Source organism: Primulina tabacum, chromosome 17 (assembly GCF_025594145.1).
Source record: "Primulina tabacum isolate GXHZ01 chromosome 17, ASM2559414v2, whole genome shotgun sequence".
NCBI classification, from domain to species: domain Eukaryota; kingdom Viridiplantae; phylum Streptophyta; class Magnoliopsida; order Lamiales; family Gesneriaceae; genus Primulina; species Primulina tabacum.
Window position 1 is genome coordinate 25,603,401 of NC_134566.1, and position 10,386 is coordinate 25,613,786.

The window sequence follows — 10,386 nt, forward strand, 5'->3', positions numbered from 1 at the left end:
TTGTATATATATTTACTGGTTTTGATCAATGAATAGAATAACGTGATTATTCCTCACTCTCTTCTTTTCTACAATTTCGTCGAGTCTCTCATATGCTAAATTAAAATAGTCTAACATATTATTAATTTGCACCATATTTATTAACCAAGAACTCACAATATTTTCTATTCCCTTTTTCAAGTAATAAATAAAACTGTATTACCTATTATCGATTTTAATATATCTATTCAAAAATCATGTAATACGTAATAAATGCAAACAAGGTTCTCTTATGGATTCGCCAAAGTTATACGTCTTTTGCACGTTATAAACATCTGACGATGTGATTTCCCATGTCCTAATTTCAATATCCTCTTTCGAGTGTTAGATCTCAATTATTAGATCAGTTGAATTATGGCCAGTAATCCAAAAGCATTAAAGACAGGAAATCACAAATAAACACGATGAATTAATTCAATGAAAATTCAAAACGTCAATAACATAGGTTCGACCACGACTACGTCAATATCTAGAAAATAAAATTAGTTCATACTCAAATCTAGATCACAACACAACATGTTTGTAATCATTAAAAACGTAAAAGTAAATAACCGAATTAGAAACGTGTTGAAGAGAGATGAAAGTGCGTCTCCGTGTCCGGATTAAGCGTCTTCAGTCTCCGTTCTTCGCGCTCCGTCATTGGCTCTCGCTTTTTAGTCGCCTAGATCACCTTGTCGGCTGTGTCAAAAAATCAGAATAAAAACCCTTCAAAGTCCACGACTGACCTATTTAATTCTGAACATCGCGCCGCGCGCATATGCTCGGGTCCTTTTGTGTGTTGGCTCTCTTCTTGCACGCATATGCGCGCCCAAGTCCGGCGCATATGCGCGAGATTTTCTGTTTTGCTTTGTGTCTCGCCTGTCTTGCGCGCACATGCGCGCCCATGATTCGCGCATATGCGCGGGTCTCACTGCTTCAGCGTTGGGACATGCTCACATTTTTCTTCTAAGCGCCATTTTTTTTATCCTTTTCACGCTCATGTCGTAGCCGTACCTAAATTCCTGCAATCACACCAAAAAAACTAACAATCTAAATGCATTATAAGGATAATTTAAGTGCACAAATTGCATTTATCACCCGTTCATATGGAGGGTTTGGTCAACTATTCAGTTAAATGAACATGCATGATACCGTATAATCTATTCTCGAGAAATAAGTGGGGCTAATAGTACTCTAGTAGCTAGATGACACATATATTACAAGCGACGGTGTCCGATTACTGTAGATAACATCCGAACTAATCTAATCAGCTTGCGCTATGATTTGGAGTAAATCGAGTTTTAAAACTGTTTTGTCCATTAATCATTTTGATCACTAATCTATGAAATATCATCAAAATATTTCAACTCATCAGATTTTTAGCTGATGCATGTGTTGTTCGTGAAACTTTTTAAAAATAAAGTCCGAGATGCACATTTATATTTCAAATGTGAGAAATATAAGCTTGATGCACAAAACTCTAAAAATAAAAGTGGGCCACCTAGGCCAATATGTAGTTCTCCTATTGCCTCAAGGGATAAATGTAACATTCAAATGTTATAATTTGTTAACTATGTAAATGTGAATGTAATTATCCCAAAAAAATGTGGGTAAAATATTTAATTGAAAAACCTCATAATAATAATAAAAAAATGTAAATTAAAAGTAGTGTTTATATATATATATATGTGTGTGTGTGTGTGTGTGTTTTTTTTTTTTAAGATTAGAAAACGTTTCTAGCGACTGACAACTTATTAAGAGTACATGAGCCACACGATTTTAGTTTCTAATCCCAAACCCGCAACGGAGGACCATTTTTCTTCAAAAAAGAAACGACCAAACGAATGGCACTACAAAGCAACCTTCTGCACTTTGCAAATGTCAATTCAATTTCCATTCCTCGAAGAACCCAATCACGGTCCTCGGTTTCAGTGACTTGGGAGGAGCAAATTCCTCCAAATTCCGTCCTCCGAAGACGTAATCCTTCGTGGCGGGGAGGTTTCAGCCTCGGAGTAGACATGGGATTTTCTCGAACCGGACTGGCACTTAGCAAAGGCTTCTCGATTCGCCCGTTGACGGTATTCTCACATTCTTGCTGTTTTTGTATGTATATGAGTGTGTTTTCGAGATGGGCTCATTCCATTTAGTTTCAGGTTTTGGAATTGAGAGGGCAAAAGCTTGAGCTCCGGCTTCTTGATATTGCTGAAAACCAGGTCAGGGTTTACAGGATTTTGCTTCTACATTTTTTGTCCGGGATTTTTTTTACTGTTTTTGCTTTGTTTTGCATTTGTTAATACTGCTAAATGTTATCGAGAATTTAGTGTCCATGCGATTCGTGTCTGTGTAAAAATGTTTCTTTTATGCGCATTTTTTAGGAAGTTGATGAGTTTATAGTTGGGATTCCTAAGTCGAGTGATGGTAAGGAGACAGAGCAATCGAATAAGGTTCGTAGTGTTGCGGGTAGACTTGCAGTTCGAGCAGCGGAAAGGTATATTGCCTTCTTCTTTCGTTTTCGCATGGTTTTTATCAGATGACAGTTTTAGAAGGCGCTGAGACAGTGCTGCTACATGGAGATTCAACTGGGGTTGTAGTATAGTGTTATGAACTGGGACAAACTTATAGTTTTTGAGAAGTTTCACATGAAATTTAATGTTTTATATATTCAAGGAGCCAAGCCCACTCACCCAATTAGGTCCCTCTCCTGACTTGACATGTATGATTAGATTTGAGCTCAGCAATTGTCAAATTGCAGAGTTTTTTAAGTATGTTGATTGAATGCCGTGAATGATGGATAGGCCTGCTTTGATGTTCTAGTCCTGCAATTTCTTGAGGTGTATTTAACTCTGTGTAATTAACATGGGTAATATTTTGGGATTACAAATGAACTTTTAAATTATTACTTACACGCTTTTATCATGTTAACTTTACTGCCCCCTGCATTGCTTTTGTATCTCTGACTAAATGATTGCTGGTCTTACTAATCTCAATTCATGCTATTTAGAACATTGTTATATTGACCATAAGCCTCGATTTTGTATCAGGGGATGGAGAGTGTACCTTCAGGATGAGCATGGAACATCAACCGAGGCTGTTGACCATATGATTGCCCAGTAATTACCTCTTCGTCTTGGTACTTGTCATATTGTTTTTGCCAAGATAGGTTGAATATGTTTTACCTTTGGTAGGGAAGTTACTTTGCAAGAGATCGGCTTGAGAGAATCTCGACCGATAACTTTTAAAATTGTATGCATGGTCTTAAAAAAGGCTTGTGTGGTGTGGTTGACTCCAAGAAGATTTTTATAAGAAAACTCTTCTCAAGTAAAATAGTATTTTTTCTTAGAATAAAAGCATTTTATTTCTTTTTCGAGAATTTGTGCTAGATTTTGCAATATCCTTTGTTATGAGAATTGAATTTGAATCTACTAAATTAGTTAACTATTTCCTATTTGCAAGTTTATTAGTAAGCAAAAAGATGCTCAAGCACTTTGGATTTAGCCTTCATGCACCCCATTGAGGTGGAGTAGAAGAAGGTTAAAGATGAAGAGCAGCTAACATTTCCCATTACAAAGTGGGATTGATAAAGAAGGGCAATTCACTCCCGCGAGTTGAATTTGTGTTGCATATTTATAATAATTCTATTAATTTTTGAGTTATTTTTGTCACCATGGAAATTAATGGTATAAATTCTTTATTCCATTTAAAATCTAGACGACAGCATATCTTATTTTTTGTCTCAAAATAACAGGGGTCTCAGTAAATCTGCTCGTCAGGGGAACATTGATGCCTATGCTGCTGTGGTGAGCTGTAAACAAAATCATTCTCTTTTCATATTATTTCATCTATATTTGTCCTTGATTACTTCATATATATTTCATTTACAACACCGTTGTTCGTCTAGTTTTTTTTCCTTTGAACTAACTAAAACTAGTAAATGCGGCATAAGAAATTCGTGTGTGAAAAGTGTTTTATATATTAAAAACTATTTTTTTCTTTGGCGGAATATCGAATTTAACAAATACAAGGTATGAAGCTTCATTTAATATTATGTGGATAATGGTTTAGGAGAGGATAAAACCATCATCTCATCATTTTGTATCATGATGAGAAGGGAATAGGAATGAAATTGATCGAGACAATTAGTGTCCTAAAGTTAGTTTCTCAGAGGTGTCTTCGCTTAATAAATAGCATAGATTATCTTGAATATAATTGGATCAAACTCATTTCACACACGTGGACTAAAGTTTGAATAGTTTTATACTTGAGGTTAAAGCAATTAGTTATGGCATTACTCAACCTCGCCCAATTTGTCAATTACTATACATGAATCTGATTCTCATGTAAGCTTTTGAGTTATTCAAGTTGAAGCTTGAAAAACTCCGATTGTTTGAAATGTGAAAATGATTACCTTTCCCTTTTAAGTATTTAATGTAATGAGTTGTTGAAACAATAATTATAAAATTATTCAGGATACAGTAGTAATTTGAACAATATTGAAAAGTAAAATAAATAGATCAATGTGAATCGAGCTTAATGAGCACGTGATCGTCAGTGTGGAGATTTACTTGAGCTCAATTTGCAATCTTGATGAAAACAAGTTCAAACCGGTATCAACTTTGTTGAGCCACTCGCAACTAACACTTGTAAGACGCAGCTCTTTTACACCTCTATATCAAATGCCTTGAGTGAGGCTCGATCCATTTCCTTTCTTTGATTGCAGAAGGTGCTTGAGAGATACTTTTCGGATTCGGGATATGGAATTGAACTTGTTGTTCCGAAGCAGGTTGAACTCCAAAACAAGCTGCGCAAAGGTCCCCCAAAGGATACCGATTTTTTTCCAGAGGAATAAAATGGTTGATTATGAACTATATGTGGTTCTCATGGCAAAAGGCAGCTGCAATGTTTATTGACTCTAGCTAGTGTTTTGGGTCAGCAGTCCGGTTTAACTTGGATAGATGCAAGTAAATAACTTGACTTCTGGTCATGTAAAATTTTGAAAGCATTGGAAATTTTGTGGCCAGGGTTTGCAAAAATATGTTTTCTAATGTATTCAAGAAATTGTGTTGGAATGTGATACATGTTTAGTTTTACATTCTGGTAGAGATGTTCTTTTACATGTCACACGATGTAAGAATATGTTCAAAATGTGAAGTATAATGGTTTTGAGAAAAAGAAGTGAAAATCTATGTGTCGCGCTGGGTTTGTTTTGTACGATATATATGGTTAGCATAGTTTGCAGAATATTCTATGTTAGCCAAAGAATTTATCCAGTTTTGAACCGAATATTAGCGACTATGGATTCCATCTTATAAAAAATATCTTTAAACAATCAGAAGTTCAATTAAAATAAGATTTTCGATCATGACAAGGAATTAGATTTTTTTTAAAAAAACATTATATTTATCATTTGGTATTTTTAGTGTCAGGAATGCACGACTTTGGAAAAACTTCTAGTAGATTCCTTCCAAATAAGAAGAGGAGTAGAACGATGACACTATTATTGGAAAGTCCACAAGATATATTGCCTATTTATTTTCTGCATTTTGTTTTTATAATATTCCTGCTTATTCGTTTTTTTATTGGAATTTATTTCATTTTTGGTATGTTTGCTCATTCGAACTTAGAACTAATAAAGTATGTGATAGCGATCAATTAAACCCTTTTCAAGAGTGCAGAACAACAAGAAGTTATATATTACATGTATATTAACAACCAAACATGCACACGAAAAACAACACTCGACTAGAACACAATTATTTTCATGGATGCACATCTCAACAAATAATGTAATTGTAAAAAGAATGAACTTCTGCACAAAAGAGCTAAAACTTCACTGCTTTCTTGATTGTCTTGATAGACGATTTAATAAAACTGTTCCGGGCAGAAGCATCAATGCAATCCACTCTCTTTTCATGCCTTCCAAGATCAAAGATGGAGAAGATGGGATTCTTCGAAACGCGCCCTTACTGTCTGATCTCGAAAGCTTGCTTTCCTTGCAATTCTTTCCCTTTCTCTTATTCTCTTCACCACCATCACTTTCTACCTCTCCTTTACCAGTGGAAACCGATTCTTTTGCTTTATTTCTCTCTTCTTCTATACGGTTAGGAGGGTTCTTAAAGAGACTGTTGTCACCTATGTTCCTGTCAAACATGTTGTTCTTTTCCATGTCTTCTTTATTTTTACTTGATGACACTGAGCTCCTAACTTCTTCCATTTTAATGACCCCTTTTGAAATCTCTGCATCCATTTATCTATATTCCCCTTTCCACGTAGTTTTCTCGCCTCTTCATCCTCATCTTCCTTTGGTTCATGATAATCGGGAAACTGAATATTGTGCAACTTTGTCCAATTATCTAGTATCTCCAACTTTTCGCCGTCCCCTTCTTCAGTTTTGCTGCTATTCTCTTCGCTGTTAACTCTATAAGGCTTCAAAATTTTAATATTGGTAACGATCTCTTCTGTTTCTTCAAGTTTTTCTTTTTTTCGTTTTCGCTGAGCAATAAACTCGCTGTAGAAGCCCTCTGCTCCTCTTCCAGGAACTTCCTCTTAATTCCTTTCGTAAAGTGGCAGCAGATTTAACTTCTGGCAAACAGAGAGCCTGCTCGACCTCTTTTCTCAAGAAAGTATTATTCATTCGAGTCTCTTTTTGCTGCAGGTTTGGCTCATTTCCTGTCAAAAACCGTACAATCTTGTTATCATCCTCTTCACACATTCTTGACCTTTTCGGTGTCTGCTCCCATCCGGGCTGTATCTGTTTCTCTAGCTCATCTCTTTGTTCATACTTCCTGTGAAGTTCTCTCTAAGCAGAATCACAAATTGCCTTCTGTGCTCCGAGTCTAGCCAAAAGAGCACTGCTTGCTGCTTGATTTAACCTCACGTGTTCTTTGTAAACAACACTCCTACAAAGATAAATATTGACAAAACTCAGACGGTCACCTTGAGACTCATGTATTTTGGTTTTAAGGTAAACTACTGCAACACCTCTCCCTTCAAAATTTGACTCACACAGATACTATCGGTTTAAATAATTACAACACCACCTTGAACTTACACCCTAATCTTACATTTATGCCCCTTAAAGTACGTAAACCTTTGAGGATGTCTCAACATGCTGTTGTAAATATTATCAAACATCGAGGGCAGTTTTTGTAATCAAGCCAAATTTCAATGACCATAGCTGTTGTAATTTACGACCCTTGTTTATAACAAACTTACTGGTGCATGGCATCTCGAATCATCTTCTCCAGCATCGCCCTATAGAAAGATTGTGCCTCGGCTACACGTCTGCATTTCTCGGCCCTCCTTTTTCTCTTCATCAGCACCAATTCAAGGTCATGTATTGAAGCATTCTCTTCTTCAGTCTTCTGCTGAAGCTCATTTACTTCATCATCTAACTTCTGTATTTCTGCTTGCATTTTTGCAGTTGATTCTCTGTGTTTCAAAGAATCTCTTGCTGTAAGAATGGCTTGATATGGGTTGCTCACCATTAATGGATCTTCATTTTCTTTACGGACGAATGGTTGTACTTTCCTCATAGCTGCCACAAGAAAAAAACTATGTGAAACGAAACAAAAGTGGCATGGCATCTGATTTGTCTGTATATCTGTCGGATCATATAGCCCAGACCTATTATTGGAGTACTTGATCTTGGCCTTCTGTTGGCATCTAGAGATTTCAATGCATTGTCAAATGACTCCCTTCGGGAGAGAACGACTGCTGCTGGAGCCAGTCCTAGTTTTTCTTTCGTTTCGGCAAAGTGTTGTGGAAAAGTGTGAGATTCAACAGTCTGAGTGGCATTTATTTCTTCACTTTCACCTTCTGAAAACAGCCAAGAAAATGCTCTATTCCTGGAAAACATGAAATAAGAGCTCGTACACTGGGACATAACCCCTTCTCACTGTATCAAAAGTCGCATTTACAAACCTGAAATCTGATTTGGATGAAGCAAAAATGGACAAGAACTGGTTAATAGATACGCCCAGTTGAAAATCCCACCAAGGAATGAGATATTCCAGCTTATTATCCTTTCCCTTGCGCACTTGCCATTGTAATATTCTAAGGTTGCTAGGAACAGTCAATCCTCCTCCTGTATGATTCGATATTACATCAGTGTACTGATGGTATGAAATGTATTTCACTACCTCAAGAATATTAGATTTATATAACCAACTAAATCGGCATTTATAAACTCTTAATATTCGAAAATCCATCGTAAAATAAATTTATTCCAACAAGCCAATGAAATTTATTATCATGAGCTTGAAATCCTTAACTTCAACTTCATCCATTCAAACACACACATTTGTTGGACAAATTTGAGCATCATGAAATTAAAATCGATTGGCTAAGTCCATCATTAATGTTTGGATGCTAAAAAAGCTGAGAAGTTTCTTTCAAATTTCTTCAAAAAGTTGTTAAAATCCATAGATTTTAAAACCCCTAATTTTAAAATTCATTGTGTAATTAAAATCAGATCCAAACGTAGTCTTCGAGCAAACAGAAATTACTTGAGCAAGGAAACCAATGATCAATCCCCCATGCCAGAGGGGAAGCGGGATCAGCATGATAATACAAAACATTTCCGAACGGATCAACTCGGATTATTTCTGGATCAAATCCAGCATTCCTGGAATTATTAATGGGACATTAATTGTGGGATTTTCTTGAATTCAGAAATATATATCATTCTTGATTTTTTTTCAAGTGAAATAGTATTCAATAAATTGAAAAATTATCTACCCAAGATGATTGAGCTGTTTCCACAGAAGAGACACAAAAATCTTTGGCTTGGTTGTTGGTTTTGCTTCCTGGTCTATGATTGGGAACATCTCTTCCAATTCCTTTACTCTTAATTCCTGCAATCCCCATGAATCTCAACAAAACATCCAGCAAAATCCCCCGTAACTATGAATGATTTGGGATTTTTGGGTGTCGAATTCGATCAAGTATGCTCCACAAAACCAAAAGAAAAATCATGGCATCTACCAACTTAAGAGGGCTAATCATCTAAGAAGATAGACACATACCAATGCAAAAATAACTTCTAAAGCTTTCGAATTTGTAAAACTATTACACATCAAATCGCACGAGTATCAACGGATTGAAGGATATGACCTCACATATTTCAAATTCATAATTCTTAACCCTTTGCATTTATAAAGATATTTTTTGAATTATACACGAGTTTAAGCCTTTCCTTAACAATATTGTATTATCCCTCAACTCAAATTCTTCCATCCAATCACAACCTAAAAAAGTTACAATCTTGTTTTCTTACTCAAAACTCAAATTCTTCCATCCAATCACAACCTAAAAAAGTTACAATCTTGTTTTCTTACTCAAAAACAGCCATCTTTCTCTCCAATTAAAACTTGGGTTTCAGTACGAAGTAAACAACAGAGAGAGCAAAAAATCATTCAATCGGCTACCTCTTGCTGCACCAAAGTATACGGAGTAAAAGTGAAAGGGGGGCCATTGCTATACGGCCCGAAACTCCTATCCCGACAGAGTTTCGCATAGGCTCTTGGGTAGCCCAGGCCTTGATCTATGCACATCTCTTCTTTCGTAAACAAGATATCCATTACCGCAATTTCTGAAATCTTGTGTCCTCTTTAATAAAAAATTTCAGAACTGAAAACAAAGGATTTTTCCTGCTGTAGAAGTACAAACAGAGGAGAAAATCTGTGATCTTTGAGGGTTTTTTTGGTGAAGCAGAGTGACAAGTTAACGGTCGTTTTCTTAATTTTTTAAAATGATTTTTTTTCTTTGTTTGGCTGTTTCAAATGCCTAACGGCTACATGGGCTGACCCACACACCCACTAACAACACTTGAGAAACTGGAAAGACCATTTTGCCCCTGAGAGAATGATATTTATGTTTTTTTTACATGTATACAGAATAAAGAATAACGATGCTCATGTTTTATTATTTTGTTTTTTTTTAAGTAAAACCTTAAAAACTTTATTAATAATGAGTGAGATCGTCAATTACAAGATTAACAAATCAAAACGGAAAGTTCACTGGCTCCCATACAAAGGAAGAGAGGGAAGAAATAGCAAATGACGCAAGTGATTGAACAACTACATTCGTCGATTTACTTATGTGGTTGAAGTATATGATTTTTTTATAATTAATTTAAAAATAAAAAATATTTCAAAAATAATTTAAAATAATTTTTTTTTGCAAAATTACCTTAATTCGTGTTTTGTAAGCACGGATATTCCACGTTACAACAAGCATACGTGCTTACAAAGCAAAGATCCACGTCAAGACGAGCATCCATGCTTTGTAAGCACGAATACTCCACATCTTCCATCCACCTCACCCCCATTTATTTGAAAAATAATTAAATATAGTTTTTTAATTGTGCTC

General features: G+C 35.7%; 2 protein-coding genes across 3 annotated transcripts; one reads left to right on the plus strand and one right to left on the minus strand.

Moving 5' to 3' along the window:
• The first annotated feature begins 1,814 nt into the window (after positions 1–1,814).
• LOC142531541 (uncharacterized) lies at positions 1,815–5,105 on the plus strand. 2 transcript variants are annotated; one of them, XM_075637708.1, is made up of 6 exons: positions 1,815–2,096; positions 2,172–2,231; positions 2,394–2,506; positions 3,060–3,128; positions 3,764–3,815; positions 4,739–5,105. In XM_075637708.1, exons 1-6 carry the CDS (start codon positions 1,863–1,865, stop codon positions 4,862–4,864), a joined length of 654 nt encoding a protein of 217 aa, XP_075493823.1. In that variant the 5' UTR covers positions 1,815–1,862; the 3' UTR covers positions 4,865–5,105. The 2 variants fall into 2 exon arrangements, with proteins under 2 accessions (XP_075493823.1, XP_075493822.1); XM_075637707.1 differs by having other exon boundaries at positions 1,818–2,096; positions 4,736–5,105.
• An 807-nt stretch (positions 5,106–5,912) lies between these two features.
• Positions 5,913–9,710, minus strand: LOC142532019 (uncharacterized). Its single transcript, XM_075638316.1, has 7 exons — positions 9,444–9,710; positions 8,755–8,870; positions 8,523–8,641; positions 7,939–8,101; positions 7,642–7,862; positions 7,231–7,552; positions 5,913–6,914 (listed from the first exon to the last, which is right to left on the minus strand). The coding sequence occupies exons 1-7, from the start codon at positions 9,594–9,596 to the stop codon at positions 6,815–6,817; spliced, it is 1,194 nt and encodes a 397-aa protein (XP_075494431.1). The 5' UTR covers positions 9,597–9,710; the 3' UTR covers positions 5,913–6,814.
• Positions 9,711–10,386: the final 676 nt, after the last annotated feature.

What these genes read in the sequence shown, in the direction of transcription:
- LOC142531541 (XM_075637707.1), top strand. Translation starts at nt 1,863, where the DNA reads ATGGCACTACAAAGCAACCTTCTGCACTTTGCAAATGTCAATTCAATT. An exon ending in TTGATATTGCTGAAAACCAG is followed by an intron (nt 2,232 to 2,393) that starts GTCAGGGTTTAC and finishes CGCATTTTTTAG; the next exon opens with GAAGTTGATGAGTTTATAGT. An exon ending in GTTGACCATATGATTGCCCA is followed by an intron (nt 3,129 to 3,763) that starts GTAATTACCTCT and finishes TCAAAATAACAG; the next exon opens with GGGTCTCAGTAAATCTGCTC.
- LOC142532019 (XM_075638316.1), bottom strand. Translation starts at nt 9,596, where the DNA reads ATGGATATCTTGTTTACGAAAGAAGAGATGTGCATAGATCAAGGCCTG. An exon ending in ATACTTTGGTGCAGCAAGAG is followed by an intron (nt 8,871 to 9,443) that starts GTAGCCGATTGA and finishes TGGGGATTGCAG; the next exon opens with GAATTAAGAGTAAAGGAATT. An exon ending in TCATCCAAATCAGATTTCAG is followed by an intron (nt 7,863 to 7,938) that starts GTTTGTAAATGC and finishes CATGTTTTCCAG; the next exon opens with GAATAGAGCATTTTCTTGGC.